The sequence below is a fragment of the Chlamydotis macqueenii genome, chromosome 2 (assembly GCF_036417535.1).
Source record: "Chlamydotis macqueenii isolate bChlMac1 chromosome 2, bChlMac1.mat, whole genome shotgun sequence".
Taxonomy (NCBI): domain Eukaryota; kingdom Metazoa; phylum Chordata; class Aves; order Otidiformes; family Otididae; genus Chlamydotis; species Chlamydotis macqueenii.
The window spans coordinates 118,883,049-118,910,823 of record NC_141557.1 but is presented as its reverse complement, the minus strand read 5'-3'; the positions used below and the strand labels follow the sequence as shown (position 1 = coordinate 118,910,823).

The following is a 27,775-nucleotide window of genomic DNA, read 5'->3' as shown; positions in this document are numbered from 1 at the left end:
CAAGAAGTTTAGAAAAAGATATTTAATTCCTTCTTTTGCACAGATCGAGCCCTTATGACGCATTTAATTGTTCACCATGATGAACTCAACATCTGGGGAGGGGGTGTGTGTATGTACATATATATATATATATAAAAACCTGGCAAATGTATTTTGATTACTAATGTACAATTTTTATAATCAAGGAAACTGACAAACTCTATTTAAATAATAAAGACTGTAATTTGAGATGCATACTTTACTGACCAGCACTTCAAACTTGCCCCGAAAATGTTTTAATACAAGCAAATTGAATGCATTTGGCAAATAGTTAATGCAAAGGCTGTTCAGTGAAGCTGAACTGCTCAGATATAATCTCTACTGCCCACAACTTTTTTTCTTTTTAATCATGAAAGTTTCAGTACAACTATTTTGTTCCTTTAAATCCCTGAAGGTTGACAGATTTAACAAGCAGAAATCCACGTCCTATTTCCACACTAAATCTAAACTTGCTGAAATACTGTATTTAAAACAACACATTGTCATTACTGTCTATGTCCAACAACATCCACATGAAAGACAGCTTTGATGACCATAAGAAAGCTCACCATCTAGTATAAAAGCTCACTTTCTGGTGCTTGCCCGTTTCCAAAAACTTCAACAGCAAGACTGAAGAGTTTTGTGCCACCATGTGACAAGTATCACCAAAAGGTAACACTGAGCCTGATCTGTGACTATCAGGCTGCTGGTCACTAGCTTTCAACTCCAACGAGGCTAATAGGGAAGAAAAAAAAAAAAAAAAAAGAAAAAAAAAAAAGGCGGGAAAAAAAAAGGCGGGGAAAAAAAAAGGCGGGGAAAAAGGAAAAAAACCCAAACATTGGTGAGTAGCCTGTGTTTTGAAAAGCCATTTTCAATCTTTCTGAAGTGCTGGAGACCTCCCTGTGTTTATTTATTAAGGTTTTAATTTAGCAGGGCACTTACCAAAATAACCCCACATTTATCCAAGTTTACTCCTTTACAGACTTCACTTGAATTTAAGAACAGTGAACGCCTAAGTATCTCGTCATTGAGTTGTCTCCTCATATACACTATACTTAGGAGTCCCTGTATTTCAAAACACTACAGGTTATACAAATACATATCACCATCTTAGGACTGGGCAATTTCCCTCCTCTCTTTTCAAAGAAAGAATAGAACTCCTCTCATATTTCCAAGTTGACTGGTGAAGCAACTGACTTCTGCAACACTCAGCTGTCCATTTCCACTCCATGGCGTGCTCACTAAAGAAGAAAAAACGACCCCAAGCATGATGCCATTTAATCTGTCAACACTGCAATCAGCTATTATCAGCTAGTCTGCAAAATAATAAGCAACACTGAATGCTGACAGTCACTACCAAGTGCTCCTTTAGTGTACAAAATAGTATGGGTACCTAAGAAAGATGTTATTGAAGAACATTGGCCACACACGCGCAAGTCTCCTGTACAGAGGCTCATCTCCTCTCCAGCGCAGAAGAGAAGCTGTTGACTTAATGAAGTAACAAGGGATCAGAAAGAGTAATTTCAGCTTTACAGATCAGGCACACTCAGGCTCTGACTCAACAACTAAATTTATAAACTTTCACCTTGGATGAACCACCATGATTGCTGGCATTATTCTGTTAAATGTGGGCTACTTTTCTGGAATCAAAGCATAACACAATTTATTTTCCTATGTGATAGAACAAGGAAAGACTAAAGTGGACAGCAATGATTTTAAGTCACTATAAAACTCATCAAGTAATTACACTCTGGGGTCTTTCCCTTGGAAAGGAATCAGTGTTTCCCCCGCACAATGTCTATGTCAAATCAACGGCATCTGAGGTACACACCTAAAAGGAAAGGAAAATGGAAGATCTGTACTGTAACACAAATTATAATTTCTAACACAGAGATATCAAGGGCCAGTTATGTCTGCCAACACAAAAATACAGAGAAAAGACCTTCCACATTTATTTGAAAAAAATACAAACTGAGTAGTCAGGCAATGCAGTGATTTAGTAAACTGCATTGGATGCTGGATTTTCTTGCACACCAGTTGCTCACATTTCAGCGCTCTGATCTATTTTATCCATCCAGAGAGGTTTGGGTTTTTTTTTTTCACACTAGCCAAATCAACAAGGCAGACGTACTGAAAGCCCCGTCTAGAGTCTTAAGGATTCAAGGAGGATTTGGAGCCTCTCTTAAAAAAAGTTCAATAAGCCAAAAGTCTTTTGGAGTCTGTGTAGTCCCTCACCACTCTTTTTTCAATTGTCCCACAGAGGAGGTCACCTCCATAAAACATGTGGAACAAAGGTACCATTGTCATGAGTCCTCACAGCACAGTGAAAGGCAGAGGTATCTTTCAGCAACTGCATTAGACAGAAGCGACCACCCAAAGAATTTATAGCATCTTCAGCTGTAAATTCCAACCAATGTATACTCGAGACATTCTCCATACCACCTATAACAATTAAACTTTTGCAAGTAGTGTCTGGACACTATACCACAATTACTCCTGCAAATCAAAAATAGTTCTTTGACATAGACACCAAAGCTTAATCATTCCTGTGTAGTGAGATTTGGTTTGCAGGTCGTAGTTGCCTCAGACAGTGCAGAGGAAGAGATACAAGAGGGATTACAGTCGTAACAGCTGAGAATAGGGGAGGTGAGCTCTTTCTACATCCCATACGGCCTCCAGTCAAAGACTTTAAGCAGAACTTTAGAGGTGGTTGATTTTCCCATGCCTCTACTTAGCCAAGTTATCTCACAGAAAATATTTGAAATAATTGAGGAACATCTTTGGAAATAGGTAAGATTTTGGGACCTGCTTCTTTCATAGTTTTCAAAACATTGATCCCTTCTTCTTACAAGCCACTGAAAAAAAAAACCTCACCACAGTTGAAAAGTTTATGACAGCTCTCTGGCTCTTCAGACTCCTTAACTGGAAAAAAATATTTCAGATTGTCCTACCTCGCTTACAGCAGCAGCTCTCAGAAGTAGTAAGATGATTTAAGGAGAGTCTTCCTAGAAATAAGTTATCCCTTTTTTGGCCAGTATTAAAAAATAATAATAATTTTAAAAAAATCAAGTGCCAGGCTCATATGCACAATTTCTCATAGAACAGAATATCAAGATTAAGAGAAAAACTCTGCAGGAACCAGTTTTGATGCGTGAACAGCCATGTCATCCCACGAGAGAAAGGAAGAGCCCTCCCTTCAATTCTGAAAGTTTTGGCTTGCTGGAGCAGAATCATGCATAGAAGAGCAAACTCCATTGTTAAACAAACCATAGGCACAAAAATTACTTCTCTCTGATGGGAAACAACTGCACCCTGCTAAACCATTCAAATCAGTAAAATACATTACATGTGAAACTGGAGAAATATGTCATTTTATGGAAACTGGGGTTTTTTTTTGTACTAAATGTGGAAGTTTTTTGGTGTTAACACCAAACATCTGGCCCAGTAAAACCATCCATGCTTTCTAAAAAAGAAAAGATATTTGAACTTTCAGTCAGTGCAAAATAATTTGCCCATGTACATTGCCACCAATTACAAGTGGTACGACTTAGTGCAGCTATGATATTCTTCAGTTATATTCTTCTAACCCAACAAGAAATTCACTAGCAAAGAAAACTTAATCCAATAGTTAAAATCAGCATAAAAACATGATGGTCAAAAGGGTCAGTCTGTTGCTGTTACACCCTCATGCTACTTGTGGATGCATGTAAGAAAGAACAGACCCAATTTTAGAGTAAAAGTCTGTTTCATTTGTGCCAACTCCTTCCTCCCTTGGCAATTTCCTTTATTTTCTGGACCTCAGTTGGCCTCAGGTGACAACTGGGTTTTATTTTACTGCATGTAGTACCAGGACATTCTGTAATTTTCTCCTTTTTTGATAACAAAAGTTAATTTTAGCTGATCAGATCTGTAAGTGCTCTGCATACAAGTTGATACACGATAATTAAACAGAATTTCCCAAGTTTTTATTTTACTGTTAAACTAAAAATGGCCACTGAAAAATTAAAAAAAAAACAAAACCAAACAAAAACCTAAAGCAGCTATTCTTCACAACTAAAAGCTCTTGGAACATGACAGATTTAGAAGTAGGATTAACATTATATAACTTCAGATATCTATTTCCTGCATTGAAACCAGACTTTTTTTTTTCTGATGGAAATAAAATCTTACTAGAAAAAGCAAACAATTCATAAAACCTTTAAGAAAGGTTTACTTGTAGACAAGAAAAGCTGAGTACATGCATTTTGAGGTTTTTTTTTTTCTTTCTAAATACTAATTCATAAACATGAATTCCAAATGTAAAGAAAAGAGCTTCCTGAAAACTATTATTTGCAGTATATACTCTCTCCCCTCAGGTTTGCAAATGACTTGCATTATTTTCTCATGCAGTGTTGACTCAAGCTGAGGAGCTGAAACTTTGTACAGGAATAAAAGGGCAGGAACATCTAAATCCAACACCTCTTGACCTGATCATCAAGGCAATTCACCTCAGTATCAAGTACCAGTAGTAGCACTTCCTTATCAACTATCTTAGTAGCTCATGGCTGCAGTAGAATGACACTTGGTAAAACACAAACAGGTTGCCCAGAGAGGTGGTGGATGCCCCATCCCTGGAAACGTTCAAGGCCAGGTTGGACGGGGCTCTGAGGCACCTGATCTGGTTGGAGATGTCCCTGCTCCTTGCAGGGGGGTTGGACTAGATGACCCTTGAGGGTGCTTTCCGACCCTAACCATTCTATGATTTTATTATTCTTATCTCTCAGTGTACCTGGGAAAATTATACTACTCCCATTCTGTCTATCACCAATTTTGTTTAAATAAAGGAAAGCAGCTACACCAGATGGCATATAAAACCAGTGTTTAAGCTGAGGATGTCCAGGAGCAGTGGTATTGATGGTTGTGAATGAAAGAGATTATACTTTGCTTCTAGCATGACAGATTGACACCTCCTACAGCACTGCACTTCAGGTTGCTTCAGAGCCTGCCTGGGATGGTGAACAGCACTGAAGGACAAACACCACCATACAGACTACCAGCTCTCCCCTGTGGACCACGGTAGAAAGAACAATCTGTACTTAAAACAATTCTGAAAACAAAAACTAACATTACAGGAGATACATGAAGACATAGGAGAATTTGGCAAAAGGGCACAGAATAGACCAGTCAATACGCATGGTGGGGGAGGAATTGCTTCTGTTACGCCTTCCTTGTCTGCAGATGCTAATCACTTTCCAGAACTCCACTGAACTCCTAACAGAGGACTGCAACATGTCCCTTCAAGTTTTGCACATTCTAAGTAACTTGGTATATTGTGCATGTTCTTTTGGCAACATAGATGGGTTTCTCATTTTATTTCCACCCGAAGGTGTTGAATTTACACTCAAATTCCTAACACTAGGATCAGCAGAATTTATTTTAATCATCTATAATTAGCTTACTTCTGAAGGCAGCCATTTTGATTAGTGTATGGACAGCCATTTTGATTAGTGCTCCATTGCGGCTGAAGCTTTGGGGAACCACTGTCAGAGTGCATTCGTCACAAGAGAAACTGCAAATTGCTGCAGATCTGGAAAATTCAGGACTTGGGAGTTCTGGATGAACTTAGTCATAGCATCTGTTTGCTGAAAACACATATTTAAAATAAATAAAATCAGCATGATGTTGCCCACCAAACTGAAGAGGACTATCAGCTCATTCCCAAGCTGTATTGCTGTTGGTTTGGTTACACCTTGATTTTTGCAGCGTATGACAGTTACATGTCTAATAGAATCAAACAATACTCTTTCCTCCCATACAGCCAACTAGCCATTTCCATTTTAGCATTAGGAGGATTCCAGGTGGAGGAGACAGTAGAAAGTAACTTATCTGAATTTTTCCACAGACTGTTATGGCTCTTTTCTTTGTTTGTTTGGTTGTTTTTTTGTGTGTGGTTTTGGATGGGATTTGGAGTGGGGGGGATGTTAGGGGGTTTTCTTTGAGATTGCGTAGAAGAATGTAGCCATTGAGGTAATAGGAGCATAGCTGCAATCAGGTAATCCAAATATAAATGCAGATTGCAGCGTGCCTAAAGAATTTGGAAGAGACCATTACACATGGTGTAAGATTTTTTTCAGAAAACATACGCTAAAAGTTTTTGAAAATATTCTCTCTAGTTTTGAAGATAGCTTTAGTCATGTCAAACAGCAAAGAGAGCTGAAAATAGAAATAATCTATATTTTCTTAAAAGTGGAAATAAAACCTTAAGAGGCCTACCCTACCTACTTCAGGACTCTTCCATGAAGTAAGCGTTCTTAATACAGTCTGAATTTGAAGTTGAACCTCTTGCATAGGAATTTACATAGAAAGTCAGCAGCTCTACCACCTGCACCATCTCTGCTCAACCCATGCTTCTCTAGCCACCACCCTGGAAAAAATAGAACCCAGCTAAGCAGAGGCTCTTGGCTCTCTTCCACCTATGGCACAATTCCAAATGGTCCAAGTGGAAGCCCATGGGCCAGATCCAGCTTGCAGGATGATTTCCCCTGCTGCTCACTGCTTTTTCCGCTGTGGCCTCAATCTGCAGCACAGGTGGGAAGGAAGGAGACAGGACAAGCCAACAACTGCTATGTAACTTTTAGCTACATAACCTGAAAGAAGAGGTTGTCACTTCATCAAACAAGAAGCTGACAAACCTTTCCCCAAACTGGCCTTCAATCCACAGCACTGAAAACCTGAACTTTCCTATCAAGGATGCAGACTCTTATATCCACTGTTAACACACTAATGAAAATGTTCTCTATCAACAGTAAAAGGAAGGATGGGAAGGAGACACGTGGAATTAATGTCCTGAACAGGAAGAGTGAAAAGATGATAATTACCTGGACAAGCAAAATAACTCAATAAATAAAACTCATAACTGAGGAATTTCCTGCCTGCTTCCCTGTCCCCAAAGGAACCCAAGGTGGAACCACAGCATGGAAGAACGAAAAACCCTGCAAGATCTGCTCCTCTAGGCACTCTGGACAGATTACATTCTATATTTTTGTGTTTTGTTTTATTGTTCTTAAAGGTATTTATTCTCTTACACACTTGTTTCAGAGTCTCTTTGCTGTAAAATATATTTTTACATTAAGATTGTTGGAAGTAGGACATCAAATGAAACTGGCAGATGCAGATCCAAGTCATGTTTAAGGTACAGAACTCCTAATCCTGGGATGTTATTGCAGCAGCCAAAAGTTTTTATGGCTTCAGAAAAATATTGGGCAAATTCATTAAAAGACAAACCCACTGAAGGTAGCAACAGCTCCTGAGCAGTAAACTGCTGGAAGCTGGAAGTGCATCTGGATGAAATACCACTATACACTGTCCTGTTCTTATTACCTTCACACATACTTGCTTTTGGTCACTGACAGGCATTTTTTTAGGGTTACAGGCTTGGTCTGACCTAATACAGTTGTGTCTTTATGTTTTATAGATAACAAGAAATAAACCTTGATTGCACAAGCAATCCTCAGTTATTAGGACTTTCAAATCTGTTCTCTCAGTTAGCATTTTGAAATAGTGTTCTGGTTTTACCTAGTGAGGGGAGCCTACGGCAGTAGATAGTGAGAGAGAGACTGCGTACTCTGGTCCTGATTGGGGCTAAACTACGAAAAATAGTCAATAACATTTTTAGAGAAAAATAAGGTATGGCAATCTAACCAAAGTGAAGACTGATGTTTTAGCAATGGATTGATTGATTACATAGAACCAGCCATTAAAAAAAAAAAAAAAAGTAAGAAAGAACCACATTGTTAAAAATACAACAGAGCAGCACTATTTGTAATCGTAGTCTCTGTAGCTTGAGGCATATCTTCACATATAGAATTTAACTTAAGGCAACTTTCATTAATTCCATATAGGAAGTGACCATTTCAGCACTGTAATTAGCTAGAGAAATAATTAATTGTGAGCATCAGGCTTCCACTGCTCAGGTTAAAGCTGTTTTCTTTCAGCAGTTAGATGTCTCCTTAACATACTTAATCTAGTCACAGAGATTAACAAATACACCACCTTTACCTAAATATCACTCCATCCTGCACTACTTAGCACTATTGTTCATTCCCCCCTTTCCTACAGTATTTTGGATAATTTTACCCTGACAAATCTGGAAAGGATAAAAAAAAAAAAAGAGATAATTTTTGTCTGAAGAGGCACAAAGCAATGAAATTATTACAAGCTAAAATGGTAGTATGTCCACTCACACACCTGTGCTGTAAAGCATTATTAGAAGTGCAAAAACCTTATCAGTTTGTACACAGAAGTTCAAGATCAAGAGCTTTCACCACAGATTTTAAAACAGAGCTGAGTTCTTCCTTGTCTTGTTTGCTTGTTTACAGATAAATGACATTCTTCAAGGTTTTGGAATTTGCATCTCTAACAGGTTTATCCTTGAAATGCATTCCTGCTCTTCTGCAAGTATTATTTTACTTACAACTAAAAAAAAAAAAATCATTAAGACAGACAGCACATTTACCTCAGTAGCTTCCTCTTCTTCGCAGACTCGCTGGGGGTTCGGGGGGCCTTGCTCGCCTGCTTCCCAGGGGTGCGAAGAAGGGCCTGTGCAGACCTCAGCCACTCACTGGCCGGTCGTGCTGTAATATCCCCTGCAGTCGCTCTGGACCTCGACCGTAATCTCTTAGTGGATCCTGGAGCAGTGGTTGCCAGGCTTGCCTCTCCTTCTTGCACACTGTCATTATCGGATGAATACTCAGAAATTTCTGTTGAAATTGTCTAAACAAATAAAAATATAAAGCTATTCAAATAGAATGCTAATACGATAGTACAGGTTTATGCAGGCAGTTATGTTCCCTAGTAATCCATAAATTTAATGTCAATTTATTAATATAACTTGGACAACTTCACTGTAAATGCACATTAATCTTTCCTAAGTCAACGTGATCTCCTGAAATATAAGGACCATCTCTTGAAGGACAACTGGGATGAGTAACATTTGTTTTTTCAAACAACTAGATCTGGAGAATTTATCAAAACAGTAAGCCAATGCTTATCTCTATCAGAAGTTTACAGACAGGTTAAGATTAAAGCAAGTTTTGAGGAAAGCAGAAAGAGGCTACTGAGTGACAGAGATCATGACTAGCAGGAAAACTGAGAGAAAGGGACCTTTCACATCAGGATCAAGTCAGTAGGAAGGCCAGCTTCTGTAGTCTGAATGAAGAGAAGAAACACATGCCTCTATTGAAAACTGGTAGTGGCAAAAAGTATGTAATCTGTTGTTAAAACAAGATTTTGACCATTAAAGCTGGCCTTCACCCATGTCCAGCAGGCCTATAGCTTCGCAGGAAGGTTTCAGAAGTCGAGCATAAGCTAGTGGGCTGCATGCAGGTAGATCTAGGGAAGATTGATCGCTGGTTAGCAGCTAGGGCCATGAGCAAGCAGGGCTGAAGTTCAGACTCAAAAAAACTTCACTGGAGCTCTTCTCCCAGAAACTCACAGGATGTGCTGAACTCATCCCACTAAAGGAAGGATGAGAGGAAAGCATGAGAAGGCTCCAAAACAAGTCTACAAAGAGATATGGAAGGCTGAGGAGAGGGCTGGCAGAGAAAATTCACCTGCTTTGGCTCAGCTTGTTTTACTGTCCTCTAGGGCTCCCGCACAAGCAGGGCAAGGCACCTGGGTTGGCATGCTAAGGTGAGCTCTGCACAGTTGTTACATACACTATGCTCTCTTGACCCAGTATTTCTTAAAGTACTGAGTATTAAGGAAAAATACTTGGAAAGTGGCATTTTACTTAGTACAGAACAAAACGATCGAAAACTGAAACAGGTGGAAGACTAAGAAACATGAGCAGGGCTCAGTCTTCAGACTGAAGGCCTGGAGAAGAGAAGATTCCAGGGAGAGCTGATAGCGGCCGCCTTGTACCTACAGGGGGTCTACAGGAAAGACAGTAGGGCCTGTTGCAACAGGACAAGGGGTAATGGCTTTAAAACAGGAGGCGGCAGATTTAGACTAGATATAAGGACTACATTTTTTACAATGAGAGTGGTGGAACACTGGAACAGGTTGCCCAGAGAGGTGGTTTATGCCCCATCCCTGGAAACATTCAAGGCCAGGTTGGATGAGGCTCTGAGCAACCTGATCTGATTGGAGATGTCCCTGCTCCTTGCAGAGGCGTTGGACTAGATGACCTTTGAAGGTCCCTTCCAACCCTAACTATTCTATGATTCTGGAGCTAGTTGGAAAAAAACCAAAACACTACCCTGTGCAAGTTCTGGTGGGATGAGCACAATTACAGTCCTATCACTGGGACCACCAGCAGTAGCCCAGCTCAAGGAGGCTTGCACAAAACCATTCTGTAGGAAAGAAGCAAAACCCAATGCAAAGCATTAGGTTCACATTATCAACGGGAAATTGGAAAACCCCAAAGACTGACTTTGCTCCAGATCATGCAGCCCAGATCACAGGGTAAGTCTTGAAAAAAATTAGCCTGTTCCTCTGGTCTAATGCAGTAAGCAGCTCTCCCCACAGGTTGTCTGACAACCAGCTCAAACAATTTAAAGATAAAAGAGGAAATGGAGGGAAATCACTGCATTCACTAATGCTGTTGTATGTTATTAATTAGTGTAATCATCTGAAAACAACATTTCTCAACTGTGCAGAAAAATGAATTCAGCTCTTGCCAGTTCTTTAATACATTCTCCACGTAAATGACGAGACACTGTGTTCATGTTCTGAAAGCCTACCTAAGTATTCTGGAAATCAGAAGGACTTTTAAAGTAATCCAGAGAAGGAGAATAGCTAAAAGAATGTAATTAATATCAGTCTGTTTTAAACACAACATTCGTCCCTTGGCAACAATATTTCTCTGAAAACAAACTCCTTCCACATTGGAAAAGAGCCAGAAATAAAAGGTTTCAAACAGTACAAAAGCAGTAAGCAAGCACTTAATTCTTAAAACACCATTCCAATGCACTCTTTTGCTTTAGGAATGCTTTAATTTTGCTCAAATTGCTACAATAACCACTGCACCTAAAAAAAAAAGATGCAAGCCTGAAGTTCTTTGAGCAAGTAAAATGCAAATGAGGAAAGCCCTTGGGATGTGCTTGGGAAGTTAAGCACATGTTTTAATCCCACTGACTTTTGTAAGAGTTAAGAAGCTTTCCTAAGTAAAGATTGTCTAATAAATCATTTAATTCTTCTGTTAATATTTATTATTGTATGCTTGTTTAGACTTAACTTCCCCAAGGAAACTGTACTTTGGGGTTTTTGTTTTTAGTTTGTTTGCTTGTTAGAGGTTTTATTTTGGTTTTTTTTTTGTTTTGTTTTTTTTTCAATTGGTCAGTTGGAAATTTTTCTTAAAAGAGGAAGCTATAAAAATGGAGAAGAAAAACAAGAATAAAACCTCAGTCTTCCAATTCTGCACATTATTTAACTGTAGCCACCATCAGAAATACAGTCTAAAGAGAAAAATATTTTCAAAAAAATATTTACAAACATGATTTTTCAAGTATCCAGTAAACAAGCTGGCATGTCTACCAACATTATGGTGGTGGACAGCTGGCAAAAAAAAAAAAAATTTCTTAGGTTCACTTTAAAACAATCATTGATAAGTAGTGAAGAAACTGTTCATCGGTTATCAATATCTTAAACATAATGAAGCTGAATTTTCAAGAGGGTTTTTTTTTTTTTCAAATAATACCCTCAGTAATATCACTGAGTTTCTGAAGAGTGTCATTGCTAAGCACAGAGAAGTGTCAAATTAGAAGTAGTTTATTTTTCCACATTCCTTATTATTTTGAAATATAGTCATTTTTTATGGTAAATGAAGATATAATACTCCCCACTACACACAGGCTCAGTTTCCCCACCTCAATCCCTTCCTCCAACCCCTGAGCCCAATCTAACAATCCCCATCCTGAGGCTTTCCATGACTTTGTCCTGTATACCCCAATTACTCCAAGTATTTGGTAGTAGACTGTTCACTAAGATATACCTATCATTTCCAATGATGGCCTTGCCACAACACCCTCTTTTATATCATGCTAACCACCTTTCCATCTCCAAGGGCTGAGTGGAAAAAAAAAAATTGCAGGGGCTGACCTCAATCTCTCTTTCCCTAAAATGACCAATATGGCTCATGTTGTTCATTTCTATAATAAAACAATTTGCTCTGTGACTGGTTTTGTTTGAAAGGTTCTAAATGGTCCTCTTTACGGCTCTTTCTTTTAAGGAAAAATGACTTCAGTATCAATGCACAGAATATTGCATTTTTTTTTCTCATGAGATTTGCCTACAAGAAAACAAAGAAATCAGCAAGCACTGTAGCTGACCATCCAGGACCCTATACTTAAAAGATAAGTATGTTTAAACAAAAATGCACCAAAAGAGAGCTCTCAAGATGAATTAAGTTATGATGTATTTTTGACAGCACTCATCAGCACTACCTAACATAGAGGATGGTAGAAATGTAAAAATAGAAACCAGAATGAGAAACAGCAAATATGCCCCCCTGGCTAAACAGTTAAGATTGCTAAAGAATATATGATTACCTGTTTCAATTTAAATTCATTCAAAAAAAGAAATCACAAAAAAAAACCCCACAGAAATGGTAAAATCCTGGCTGAAATTGTTCAAAGACAAAACTCTTGACTTCAGTTAAATGGAGATAGCATTCTGTGAGTACGTAGATTTTGCACGCAGGCAGCACAGAAGATACCAGGCTGTTATTTCTGTGACTAAGTACTCCCTCTCTCACCCTCAAGAGACTTAGCTTCAACTGCCTGTTGCTTCGCCTTGAACACTCTGTGAGTCCTTTGGGAGTACCTTTGCAATCTGCACAGCATTTGCCTCTAAAAGGTCTGAAAAAATTACCTTTTCACTTTAATAATGATGGAACCAAGAAATATCTGTATTTGATCACTTTAATAAGCACTTGGTATTTCTTATCAATAACGCAGCAGTAAGTTAATATGAAAAGTTTCCAGCTTCAGCACAGAAAAAAACTGTACAAAAATTTCTGTACAAAAAGAAAGCTAACATATAAATAAATCTGTATTTTTTAAAAAAGGCCCTCATACAATGATTGCTAATTAGAGGCAAGGAGATGAGCAGTTGGGTGAGTTTCTCATCCCCTTTGGCTCTCCTCCCAAGATACATTGCTCAAACTTTTCTGTGGAAAAATGTCTGTATATACACTCTACTTTTGTATTGGTTAAATACTTTCACTTGTTCAGTCACCATACGTTCAGAAAATGTTGTAAATCTTTTCTAGCTGGTATGAAAACATTTTGTAGATACGATGCTCAATAAAAGCTCACAGATATTCTGAACAAGTTCATCAGCTGAAATGAAGATGCTTCAGCATGCTCCAGTACGTCCAAACCTCCTCTTACTGACAAAAAACGGCTATCAAATTCTATACAGACACTGAAACAACTTTTTGCAGATGCAGGTCACTTAATCTGTCATTGCTTCCTCTGAAAATAATAAATTTCTTCCTTCCTGTTATCTTACTACAGCTTAGCTCAAATGGCAGAACTACTAATACGGTTTCTCAGATGGCACCCTTAGGGAATCAGGCTTTCTCAAGGGCACAGAGTCAAGTTATGTCAGAAATGGAAATAGTATTTGAGAGTTTCAGACTTTGATCACTGTACATACAGAGGAAAACTAATCTTGTGGCATTTCCTTTCCTACTTGTTCTTTCCCATATCTTTGCCTCTAACTCTGGAAGCATTTTCTATTATCCTCTGCTTGATCTCTCATGGACTATCTTTTCCTCTTTTCTGATTCCCTTACTCTTTTCAGAATTAATTTGCATTTCTCCTAACTGCCCTCTCATGACAGCTCTCAAGATGGGTGGAAGATGACTGGTATTAACAAACAGACACAGTGAACTCCAGTGACTGTCCTACCACCTCTCCTTTTATACAGTTCTCCTTCCTGATAAGCAATGCTATATTTGCACTGCCAGTGCTCTTTGCTGTCATGCATACAAATGGACTCAAATGCAGCAAACTCCTACCCCAGGGAGTTGGTTACAAGTTGCAAGGAGATTTTCTATCTTGCATGGTACTCTTCAAAAAACAGCGAGCCAAAAAGCCACTGCATTTGCTGTAATAAATATTCACGAGCATAAGTCACAACGCAGTATGTCAAAGGCCCAGGCAATGCTAATGAATGCTTGAAGCTAACTCCACCAGAAGCTGGCTTGCAGGATTATAGGGAGTAGGGTAAAGGTGAAAGAAAATAAGTTTCCCCTTAATTAATCAACACAAAATTAATTCAAGCATTGTGCACACTGATAATGCAGGATATGCTCTATAAAGATAATTAAAGATAGAAAGGTTTTAAAGCTTCCCGTTGTCTTCAAAGCTTTGTGTTTTCTGAAGCTTTAACTGAAGCACTGACGTCTATGCCAAATATTTTCCTAGTATCTTGAGAAATAATTTGGTTCTAGCTAACTACTTTCTCTCGAGAGAGATAAAATTCAGATATACCTTCACACAAGAAACTTAATGTTCAAGTGCAGAGCTAGGCGTGTGCTGCTCTGTGGGTGACATTACGCTTTCTTCTCACGGAATAACCACAGGAACAGCACGCAAAACGAACAAGATTAGGTAGCTGTGCGTGGGCAGAAATAACCGTATAACAAAAAAGAACAACAATGAAAGACATAAATCACCAATAAGATATTTTTGGACTTGCAAGCCCAAACTGACACAGCAGATTAACTGAAATTTTGTATCTGGAGCAACCACCCAGTGTTATTACAGAGACAGCATATATTTAAAATGGATCTTAGATAATGCCTAGTTGTTTAGCTAGATACAGCATTCCTCCTCAGCACATGCGCTCAGACCATCTGATCTGTCCTAAATATTTATCAGTGGTTCAGTGCAGTAGGAAATGACATGTCCTGCTCCACACACATTAGCATTTTGTGGCTGCTATTAAAAGAAACAGAGGTGTATGCTCTTCAAGAGCACGACAGCAGCCACCTCGAGCATCTCTCCAAGAGCAACTGCCACTGAGCTGACAAAGAGTTTGCTTCTTTCTTCCTGCTCAGCCACCACCAAACTTCAGCAACATCTCCCTTCACATGGACATGGGAATGAATTTCTGCTATCTCCTAGATGCCACCATCCCTAGGCTGGAATGCAGTAGTTATTAGCACACAAAATCATTTATGCCAAGTAGCAGAGAAGAATGTTGTATCTACTGGAATATGGAGAAGTGTAGGCAGCAACACTGTAATTATTCAAAGCAGAATTTGGTCACAGACTGCACCCTCATCTCCTCTTAATGGTGTTTTGAGACCTTTAAACAAGTGGTTAGGGCTTCTCTTCTATGACTAATTAAAAAGGATTCACTGCATCCAGCAGCCCAGCGCTTCCTATCATAAAGGAAATTGATCATTATTATCTCTGGAGGAAGGAGACCAGCTACTAAACCTTAAGCACCACCTTAAACCCAGCACTGCTGGGCTTCCTTTTGGAGGGCTCCTGGGGAAGACTTCCCTATGTTTGACCCCATTTATTCTGCAAGCTCTGCCAAAAATTACAGCTGCTTACCTTAAAAGGTTACCCCAAGTACGATTCAATTCAGAGAAAAATACCAATAGCTGTTATCACAAGAAAAGCAAATGGGACAGTTTCAGAGATGCTTTCATGGACTGAAGGAGCTGAAAGTGCTTTGACCCAACACTGCAGAAATTAATGGAACGATACAGCTGCTGTCGAGCCTGACCACCAGTTATCCTCTGGTGCTAGCCTTCCTGCACGATTTCTGAAACCAAGGAAAGGTGTGGAGTGTGACACGGACAGGAAAACTCCCTCTTACACTCCAAAGAGTGAGGAAGTTGAAGTACAGTATACAGGCCCACAAAATGGTGGTTTATATCACACATGAAATAACAATTAACAAAATAAATAACTTGTATCATCATTTATCAGCTCCTGTATCTTGTGTAGATCAAGCTGCCTTGAAGTGTAGAATGAGGTGACGGTTAGGATTACACGCAGTACATTTGGCTGTGCATTCCTTCCTGTAAAGGGATAGGTGCACGTTTTTGTTTGGTTTGAGCTCGCTCATACATAATCCTGTACACATACACCATTGGCAGGCAGTATCCTGCACACAATACTAATAGTCTTAGAAACAAGAATGGAAAAAATAATATTAGACTAAGAGTTTGCACACACACACACACAAAATCAACATGAATATCTGATCTTTGAAAGAAAAACTTTGGGATAGGAGTGATTTAAATTACACCAAAATGGATTTTTTTATAGACCTAATGAAAAGATGGTGTTTTACCAACTACTGGGGTTTTTTTTTTTGTTTGGGTGGTTTTTTGGTTGTTTTTTTGTTTTGTTTTGCTTTGGTTTTTTTTTAAGCCAAGTAAAGAATATAGAAGTGGTAAGGAAGATGAAATCAATGCCATAACTTCTAATCCTAAGCAGAAACCTCAGCTTTTACAAGGCAAACAGGTTTAGCAGGCTATACCTCTGGAGATAGATCCACGAGCTGTTCCAGCCTGCCTCTCCCAGAACAGGTTGTTCTAAGGCATGGATCAGCCGACCGAAACAGGTGAGGCTGTCTCCTCAGCCCAAGTGTGTTTTTATACAAAATAAGTCAGTAAAGCAAGACGTGCTGCATTTACTTCTAGACATCCTGTTCAGATGTAGAACTAAATAACAATTCTGGAGGTAAAATAGAACAAAATGGTTGTCTGCTGGGCACAAGAGCAGGAAAAAAAATAGTACAGGACAGCAAACTACTAAGGTACAAAACGGATATGAAGCAGAAATTTACCCAGCAGTTAAGGGATACTGATTTGTACCACATGGACTGTAAGGAAAACCCTGCTGCAATCTTGACATCTGTAGCATTTGTGCTACACCTCTTGAAAACCATCATTTTAGTAGTTTAGAGAAGCTTTAGCATTAAGAAGTCAATCTATCCCTTCCTAATTTTCTGCATTACCGTTGATCTCTTCATCAGAGAGTAATAGTCAACTTCTAATAGACCCAACAATGCTGGAAAATGTCAATACAGACAATTTACAAGTGCTTTTTCTGCTTTGTCTAGTTTTTTTTTTTTCATCATACAGGAACATCTTCAGTTTATCCCACAGAAAATGACTGGCTGTTAAAGACAATTTGGACCAATTTATGCATACTGTTAGCCAACGTTACAGTCAAGTGAATTATAGTAACCCTTGCTCTCCATTCCTTCCTTAAAAAAGAGTGGGAAGGGGGGAGACGCCACTTCACGTGTTGCATCTTGCAAACTATTCAGGGACAGAAAGAGGTCTCCTCTCATGCAACTGCGTATTATCCCACGCAGCTGAGCTCTCATCTTGATAAGGATCCTCCAGATGATAGAGACCCAGATTTTTAAATATAAATACCTGACGCTGATAGGGCACGTAGATAATTACATCATTTCACACAGAAGCTTCAACATTCTGCACTGAAGTTTGGGCACACAAGAAAATTGTAGTCTGCTTGTAATACCACTTAACCAGGGTTTAGTTCTTGACACAGAAATAGGTACTTTCATGTTTCTGAGGAACAGATTTTATCACATGGTTTGATAGCCTACTTTCACATTCTTTGTTTATAGTTATTCACTCAGTTTCATTTATTAAAGTTAGTGGATCCAGGCCATGAAACCTCAGTTTTATTGTCTCTATTTTAGGTGATGCTATGGTAATCATCCAGGTTAAAGCTTGGATGTAACAAGAGGACTCAACTGAAAGGCATGATTAAAAGCTAAATTATTATTTATGAGCTAAATCCTAAAGCACCTAGACGAAACACCTGCAGGATTCAGTAGGAACTGTTAAGGAAGGAAATACATTTCCATCTTCAAGTAACTCTTTTGTTTTGTTCCAAGTCTTCAGAGAGAACAAATACTTGTAATGAGAGGTAATATCTTTTACTAGACAAACAGATGTAACTGTGGGAAAACAGACAAGCTTTTAGCACTAAGCCCTGCTTCAGGCCCCAAAAGTTTGACAAGTTTTTTTACTCCAAATAGAACACTTGACCTAAATAAATTAAATATTTCCTTATAAAATTGCTTCTTTTATATCTTTATTCTATACAGTTATGGATAACAATCCCACAAGCTTTTAAAAAAATTCTTTCTGGAAAAAAAAGCATGAGAAAATACCTCTCACAATAATGTCAGTGTTTAGGCTGAACAGGGAACAGTCAAAGATTTTAAAACATCTTTCGCATTACGTATTTTCTTTCAAAAAGTAGGCAATAACTGCAAGCATGTAATTTTTGAGATGAAAGGAAGTGATTCCAGAAAAACTAACTAAATGACAGTCTGCACACAGATATTCAGTGAAGTACAAATTACGCACACCAACTTCTCATCTTTGGTTGATCTGTCTGCAGTTTCCTGTGAAACCCCTTAGAAAAGCACTTCTCAAAAAAAAGAAAAATAGTAATAAATAAAATGAAAGAGAGGAAACACAACTGGCACGGAGTCATATAACACACAAATGCAATACAGGCATCATTTCTGCAATAATGTTCGGCACTTAGTGGAAATTTTTTTTGTTCATAATTTCCACGGAGGTACACAGACACATCTTGAAATTCAGACTGGGCTTCCAGCTCCAGCGGTGTCGGCATTAACAGCTACAGTATTGGCAGCTTAAGGAGACACCGGGCTGCCGGGCAGCACAGTGCATTACATTCATTTTCTTCTACTCCCACTCACTCCACATTCTTCTCACTTGACTGTTCTCCCCTTTGCCCCATTTATTGCTTCACAGCGCCTGCGGTACTGCCCCCAAAGCCTAAAATAGTAGCTTCATTTCTTCCCTCCTCTTCATTTCTAACTTCTTCCAGGCCTTTCCCTCCTCTCCAGAAGTCCTTCCACAGGCTACCTTTTCTAGAACACTGTTCCATGTTTTCGCACTGTTAAAACTATTTCAAACAGCAAACATTTCAGGGTAGGAATGCCTTAACACGTCTGAAATACCGTGTTAGCAATGGCAGTACGTGTATGCATACAAAAGCACCACCTTCACCTAAGCTGATTTTTAATGATGAGGAGAGCACTTACACGTGGACTGAAGAAACAGAAGACCTATATAATTGCTTTTCCAAGTAAGCCGAAGAATACCAAACAAGAAAACTAGTTAGAAGAATACATTAAATGTACTCTGCTAAAATTAATTCTGTTTGGAGAAAGAACAAAGAAAACTGAGCCCAATACTAAGTTTACACATTTTCTTTTAGACCATACGCCTAAACTTTGGAAGAGCAGAAGGAAAATAAAGTAACCATCAATTGGGTAAGGCACTGTAATTGAAAACTGTAATGCTGTTATAAATACACATTTTACAGGGAGATTCAGAGGTGTTAACTGCTGAAATACTGTCTTGACACCTTTAGTTGTGCTGATTGTTCACGGTATGTTAAAAGATTTCAAAGTGAAGACCAATTAAACCTCCTTTGAGATCTAAATTCAAATAAAAACCTGTGTGTGCTGTAATGTGTGTGTTACATTACATGCAGTGACATGATTGCCATAATATGGGCATAACATACATTACAGGACACACGCAGACAATCACAGATACTTGAAACTTTGGTTAGTAAATAAGCATACCACATAAACATACCAGGAAAAACACACTTGAAATACCCCAGTAAGGCAGTAATCAAATACAATCCTTGAACAGTTAAACTCAACAGACTGCAAGTCTCTTAACAACTGGCTAGCAACTGGCATACAGAACTTGCCGAGAAAAGAGCCCTGAAATACAAACATCAGTAATTTGTACTAAGCAATTCCTTATAAGGATTATAAAGCTTGCATGAAGTAGGAAGATTAAAAAGAATTAAGATAATGCTTCTCAATTACAGGCATAAATAAAAAGAGCCTCAGTGCATGTCTGCATGCTTTAAAAAGCAATAGTTGACTGGTTTCCACAGCAGTCACCAATATCTTTTGGCTTCATGCCTCTACTGCCTCAAACCAGATCAAGAGATTGTGACGGCTCAATTTCACTTCCATTCTTAAATCAATGCTTGCTTTACTTCAGGAAGAGGGGGAGAAAAATAATATAGAACTGTCATTTCCTTTTCTGTTAGGTTAACACGTGTCAATGTGTATTTACACATGGAAAATGCAACCGATGCAAGATTCAGAGGGTGGTGTGTCCCCCTCCTTTTCTTTTTTTTTAAATATAAGACAAGCTCAAACTGACAAGATAATGCTAAAATAATACAAGTTAATTCAGCTTCTAGGAAGAACATTTTAAAATAAAATGTGTCCTTCAAGATACTATTAAACATTCTCTGCTTATTTTCCTCTTCCCAAAGTAAAATTACTTTTGATATTTGTCCTTCACACTGAGCTCTACAGCTAGCAAGATCTTTTAAAAGTGTTGCTAATATTTTTTCTTGAACTTGTAAGTGACCTATTAGCATTCTGATTAAAAAAAAAAAAACAACTTACATGTTATGTATGAAGCGACTAAAAATACTGTGCAAGTTGCAATTTCCTGAAGTGTCCGGGGCCACAAACCCAGGCCCAAAGTTTGTTCTAAAAGTAAATGGACGAAAAATATTTTTTATTAAACAGTAGTTAATTCTCAAACACCAGCAGCTGGAGGTCTTGCTCCAGGAGCTGTGCTCAGCACTGAGAAGTTGGGGTGAGGGAAGAGGAAAAAGCCAAGCTGAGAAAGGAGAGGGACAGTAACAGTAGCTTTGAAGAAAAAGCACTCAAGCAGTTCTGGGTGTCCGGCTTCACCATTTTTAGGAAGCGTCTGATACAGGCGGCTTTATTGCCTAAATGCGGAAGTGCAAATATTGGTATCCACTGTATCAACTTTGTGCTCGTCTTATTTGCAACTACTTTAATTGGAATTATTTTTCTTAATGATTAGACAACAATGTAGCATGCAGTTACATTACTTCAGTAGCAATGAATGGCACCCAGAGTCTATTATAACCACCTATTCCCCATGCCAAACCAAAGAGATACTTGTGCGTACAGTAACCTAAACTGCTGTCTGGATGATCGGCATTTCCCAGCTGACAACAACAGTAATTTCACTTTGGTGAGGAAGATGGGCAAGACATTGCAGCAGAGTTGGTTCAAATAAATCAGTCAATCAATCAGTCTTAAAATCCAAAGAATTGCATGTACTTCAACAATTATTTTTCAGGGCAGGACTGCAGTGGAGCAAGATCTTGCTTTCTACTTGCCAAAAGCCCAATCTGTTTATCTATATTGCTGTTTTAATGATTTTAAACTCCAACTCATACAATATTTTCCATTCAGTGTGTAGGAGAGTAACTACACAGATCTGCCAATGTATTACAACTCTTCTCAAAGAAGGAGAGCCAGAGTTAAAGCAAGTTTTTAGACAATGGCAGAATGGTAGGTACCACGGTTTTTTTTTTTCCTAGAGTTATCTATTCATTAAAAGCAAACTATACACTAATTATAAATGTTATGAAAATAAAGCAAAAAATTCAGTCAGTTAAGAACATTCAAAATAAAAACAAACGCAGCCATATCAGATAATGGTGCAAAACGATTTAGTGTAGGCATAAAGGGGAATATAACCTCAGGATTCAGACAGGAATTTGAATATTCTTGTAGAAAAGATTGTTCCTCAGTTTTAAACTCCTCTATCAAAATAATGTAAAAAATACACTCACAAGTGCATCACTTAAACCCTTGGTTTCCAAAATGTTGACTTAAGATTTCCACTGGAGCTACTGCAATTCAGAACATTAATGTAACTGTAACACATACCAAGACTTCAGGATAAAAATCTTTTTGACATGTTTATCGACATCTACTACAGCCAAATTTACACTTGGAAATCTTAGACATTTTAAATGCATTTTCCCCCCAAATTGCCAAAAGCAAACGGAATCCGTTATGTACCAATCACTTAGGAGAGAGGAGGAGCTGAGTTTCTAGATCAGAAGTTGACCATTTGTGTCAATTTGCAATAGTACCACAAAAAAAAAAAATTATTTCTTTTTTTTCTTCTTCTGTTTTACTATTAACAAGACTTCCGGAAATTTAATCACTACAGCCAAATATAAGTATTGTTATTTCTGGAATGCACTTATAGAAGGAATGCACAGCCTACCCTAGGCAAAAGAGCAAATAGCAAAAGTGTACAATTACATTTAGACAACCTAATGAGATAATCGCTTCTTAAGGCAAAAGCACTCAAGAAATTAAAAATCCAATTTTACAAGTCACCCACACTCTCAAACACCACAGTGAATAAGAGCATGTGTATATGCACACACCCCACTACATCTCAAACACAAGCATTTACATTCATTTGTTTATATTTAAACAAATCTGTCATTTTCCATCTAGGAAATGTCAGATGCTTTTCTCCTCAGTTTCAGTTTTGTCTTTGTGTATTTTTATACACCTAATATTAAGCTGTTAGCTTGTTCTGCCTAAACTGTGAGGGTGCTGGCTATAAAAGGGGTTCCTGAATTCACTCTGCTTTTTGGCAAACAGCAACTTCAGTTATCTTCACTAACTTCTTCTATACAAGGCTGCAATAATTCAACATAAATTTTACTAAACAGAAGAGGAAGAACAGCATACGTAGAAAGCAGATGGATGCAACTATACATCCACTACTTCTGGCCCCAAAACTGAACTCCACATCACTCCATGACCCACTATACATGCATACATACTCTAGCTACTGATTTCAAATATAGAAAAATAATTGCAGGACTTTCATGGCAGCTAACTTTACATTTGAAGGACTACAGAAACATACCACACAAAAATAGGGAGCAAAGGCAGTGGTGCTTTATTATAGTCAAAAACTCAAAACTTAAGGCCAATATCCCAGGAGGTTCTATAGTTTCAAGTGATGCTATACTGATAAACTAGGACTTTGATTACATTAAACCAATGCCTTATGTGTGGAACGGCAAGTATGGAAGTCCAGGAAAAAAAGGCAGATCAGAAAAGGCCCTCTATTTCATTTGACAATTTTTTAAAAAGCACAGTGTGGGCAGAGGATCCAGAAAGCATACAAATCAGTTTTTCTATCAAAGCAATACCACTGAATTTACGTACCTCAGTTTTCTACATATTATAATATTACCACATACCATGGACAAGACTGTGAAGACTGGGTGCAAAAATACGGCCTCTCTATGGATATAACCCTGGCAGAAAGGAGCACAGAAGATATTTAAAGTAGTTTGACAGACAACATATAAAATCAATTTGGTAGAAGCAAAGGAACACTATTTGCTGTAGACGATAATCACCACCAAAAGTGTTTGCTCATGACTGATGAAGTAAAATTGAACCAGAAGATTTCCAGGCAGAGAGTACAACATAGACCCTACAAAAAAAAAAACGCTCTTGGGAGAAATCTAAGCAATTCCCTGTTTCAGGTACAGAAAAGCTGTAATAGGAAGCCAAGAATCTACTTTAAAAAGCACATGATGTTTATGAAGTACTGCCTGAACACGTGAACCTTCACAATAAAATGTGATCTAGTGGTGTAAGCACAGGACTGAGTCAGAAAGCCTGACATTTAAGACTGGATCTAACATCAGTTCCTGTGGTTTGGGGAGATGCTGTTTAAGACAAAATTTTCACAAGTGACTCTCAACTGTATCTGGTGACTTGGCTCTCAAGATTATTTTGCACAGGTGCTAGACCCTGACTCCCACCTAAAAGCACTGAGTACCACTAAGACTTTTGCAGTTCTGCTGAAGGCTAAACATCTACATTTGAATTTAGCATAAGCAGACATTAAAATTTAAAAGACTTTTGAAAGTCCCCACTCAATTGTTTAAGTCTCCAAAACAGAAGACTATTGGTCATTTTTATAACTTCAGGGAGACTGCAAAAGAAAAAACTGTTAAAAAAGTGTCCTGTGCACGTAAATACATAAGGTTATCTTCAGCTATAAAAGCTGAGACCACGACTCCAAAAGCCACTTAGATGCCTTTTAGACATCAAAGTCCAAGAGGTCAGTCACAAAATCTTCCACTCCTGTCCCCAGAGTCTCCTGACGAACACAGCTTTTTCAGTATCTAGGATTTCAAGAGTTTCTTAAAGCACCGCTTCTGGACATACCCAGCTGCAGTGCAACTCTGCAGGCTTACAGTTTATGTCACATTTAAGCCTGTGACTACAAAGTTGGTACTTGTGTACCTAATCTGTTAAGGGGCTTGATTCAGTAGGCGCGGGTTTATCCTCTGCAGAGATTTCTACTCACAGCATGCTGTATGCCTTGCTTGTACTGAAAAGCACATCCACAACAGTAAAACACATAATTCTTCTGTAACACTCCAGACATTTCACCCTAAGCAGTGAAAAACCCAAGTTCTAGCAAGATGATCTTTCGCTTAAGAGAGTTTAAATCCCTCTCCCTCAGGAAAGTGGCCAACCTGCCAAATAAAGCAATGAGGAGGTAATTTCTATCTCTCCTTCGAAGGCTGGGCCACTGCAGAAAAACACATGAGATTCAAAGGGTTTTTAAGAACTCCAGTCCCTGTTCCACATCAAACAGGCATTAGATAAAATGCAGGAACACCAGGGAGCTTAAGCGTTCCTTGGTCAGAAAGACAGTAGCTGGGAATCTTGGTATTTAGCACTTAAGCTCTTCTGTTCATTGTATACAGGACACAGGCACCCAAATCTAAGTTTAATGGCTATCTTGCAGGCCAGGACTTAGATTCCTGTAGTTCTGGCACGGCGATTGGCTGCACTGCAGAAATCAGCCCATTTCTGTATCTGCCTCCAAATATGCTGCAGCATTTTTTGGAAATCCACACCACTCCCCAAAGGCAAATCTCCCAAAGTCAATGCTGATCACAGCAAATATGCAACAACTCAGTCCTCTCTAGCTGCCTAATCAGATTTCAATTACTGCAGTTTGGAATTTTACAATGACACTGCATGACCAAACACAATTTAATGGGATTTTTATTTGTTACTAAGATGAGTTCCTACCCACTTCTATACTTCCTCAATTCAGAAGGTGAAGAAATTCAAGCTGCGAAGACAACACTGGATTTTGCAATACATTCAGGACTTCAAAAAAATTTCAAGTACATCAAAGTGGTCAGATAAGTTAGTACTCAATAGGAAGTTGTTTCTCGAAAGGAAATTGCAAATTTCAGTCAAAGAGGAAGATGTAGAGTTAGAATTAACTAACTGTTCCAAAAACTTCAGAAAGCAGGAAGAGTTTGTGCAGGTTGCGTGAAGAAACTGTGTGCAACTACATAAACAAGCTCAGTTTAGGACTATGTAAATATCTTAAGAATATGTTTCCAATTAAAATAAAACAAAACAACCACAAAAAACAACCAACCAACAAACAAACAAAATCTCCCATCAAGTTGCACATGTTTCTGAAAGGGCATAAGAGACATCCTAGCAGTTTTTACATTCAGATCTATTTACCAGTTAGACAGACTAGATGTAGACACCTCAAAACTAGCTGTCCAATGCAAAGATGCACCTTCCCAATTATGGAATACATAACAAATATCTTTAAAACCAGCTATATTTTGTTGAAGTTTTCCCTACCGCTCACAACTTTTAGCATTCAAACATCTAGTCTTCTCCCTAGATCAGGGATTATTTTAATACATGGTCAGCAAGCAGCAAAGCAACTAGTATTATGATTTCTGGTCAATTAATCCATTTAGCTTAACGGGCATTTATATCCAGTGTCCAAATTGTGGGCGTCTCACCACAAGCACAGTAGGGCAATGGTGCTAGGCAGATCTTTGGTCTATCCTACATAGCCATTCTTATATCTTATCAGAAAATGTTCCTCTGCAGCTGGGGAAGAGATGTATGCTTGTAGGATCATTTAATACATGAGCTAGATAAAAAAAGGTACTGATTAAAGACTATGTTCTCTAGTATCTGGCCAGCAACAGAGACTTAAGTGGCCTTTCCTACCCCACAGCACCCACTTCAAGCAGTTCCACAAGCTGTGTTCAGCTGTAACTATACATATACAGTATTAGCAAAACCTTTCCCATTGCCTTGTTACTGTACCTGACTGTAACTGGGAATGCTCCCAGTTCACAGACACAGCTTTTGCTGTAATAGTGTGATAATGTGGGCTTGGCATGATTACATCATATACATTATCTTGGCAGTCAGGCAGCAGCAGCTCCACCAACTGAGCTCAAAGCCAAGCCATAAACAGTTGTGCTGAATGTAGTTGTCTGCACATTTTTTACAAAGGCTTTCCTATTTATTATATTTGTTTTAAATTTACTGCCCTTATCTTAGTGCTGTACCAACATCTCTACGCAATGTTTGTATACTCAGTAAGTTGCGAAAAACATGCAGTAACAGGCAACAAACTCTACCCTTGTCATGATCATTTTGCAAACATGATGCTCAAAATTTTGTGCTCCTGATGGAGTAAAATAGACCATGCATAATTAAGCCTGAAAACTCTGTCGGGCATGTGTGTCTTTCAACCATAGATCTGCTCACTTCTGAACTCTGAGCCTTTCAGTGTGAGATCAGTTGCCACCGCACAATCCTATGCTCCTACTAACCTTCTCGAATAGTATACTCAGCCATTTTCAATTCTTCTCCCAATAACATTTAATCCTTTAGCCCAAAACTAACCTATGTTAGTCCCAGAGATGACAGCAAAAATGAACTGTATGTGCCACCTTGTGAAATCTGTGCATCTGGCTCTATTTGATAGAACTGCTGTTCTGGTGTTGTCCCTTCTTCACTATGTGACATCCACCCCTTCCTTTCCTCCTCTATTCATCCTCTACACAAAAAAAAAAAAAAAAAAAAAAAAAAAAAAAAAAAGATGTAAAATAAACATATCGGGCAAAACATGAAACAGAGCAGAAGTAAACACTGGAAGTAACAGTATTTCAACTAGAACAAAAGATTTCTTTTAAAAATAGCTGCTAGCATAATTAAGGTCTGCAAGAAACAGCACTTATTAGGCTATATTAAAATTATAGGATTAACATTAGGGGTGGAGTGTGCAAATTGCAAAACTGATATGTTAGTTGTAGCAGCACATTTTTCTTATTTTGAGGATGAATCACAATAGGCCGGAAATTAGAGACATGCATTTTGCTTGCATAAAATGGAACAGACAGTAGCTGAGCTGGGTCTTTGAGGAGCTGTGAAGACAAGTTCACCTAGCTTATTGTTTAGAGGAAGAGAGGCTTTCTGAAGCCGTGCCTCTGAACCATGCATTGGTTGAACAAGTTGCTTTCCACACCCATCAGCCTCTCAAAAGCTTCAGTAGCCCAGACCTACTAAAAACTTCTCCCACATCTTCAGAGCCATATCCATCTCCAAACAGAAAACAACAGGAGAATAAATCTATTGAATGTTGACAAAAGGATCATCAAAGACAGTAAGAAGAGAAACACAATAGCGTCCTTGGAGATTTAGAGGCAGAAAAAGGAATTTACAGTCACATCTCCCTCTTCCCTGCCCTCACCACCACCCCCAAAAGTAAATCACCCAGCCATGTACACCCCTGCCCAGTGGCTTTAATATGCTGAGCGATTAAAGGTGACGATGATGACTACAGGCCACACTACGCATCTTTAGAGGCTTTTCAGTTCAACACTGAGGGGCCAAATGGGGCTACTGTATATCTAAAATATTTTACTCTGATTAAAGGTGTAATTATATAGTTAGTCATAATAGCTGCCATACTTTAAAATAAACCCACCTCTCCTTCAGGGGAAGGGAAGGAAATTATGCTACTTTA

At 38.5% G+C, this 27,775-nt stretch overlaps 1 protein-coding gene across 2 annotated transcripts in view; it reads right to left on the bottom strand.

The window, feature by feature from the left end:
- Nucleotides 1–27,775, bottom strand: part of SPIDR (scaffold protein involved in DNA repair) — a 204,640-nt gene that overhangs the window by 144,226 nt on the left and 32,639 nt on the right. For both annotated transcript variants that reach the window (XR_015257684.1, XM_086740788.1), the window contains exon 6: nucleotides 8,513–8,769. Coding sequence is in view for 1 of the 2 variants with exons in the window: in XM_086740788.1 (XP_086596914.1) it covers nucleotides 8,513–8,769 (257 nt within the window). In the remaining variant the exon portion in view is untranslated. The remainder of the gene's footprint in view (nucleotides 1–8,512; nucleotides 8,770–27,775) is intronic.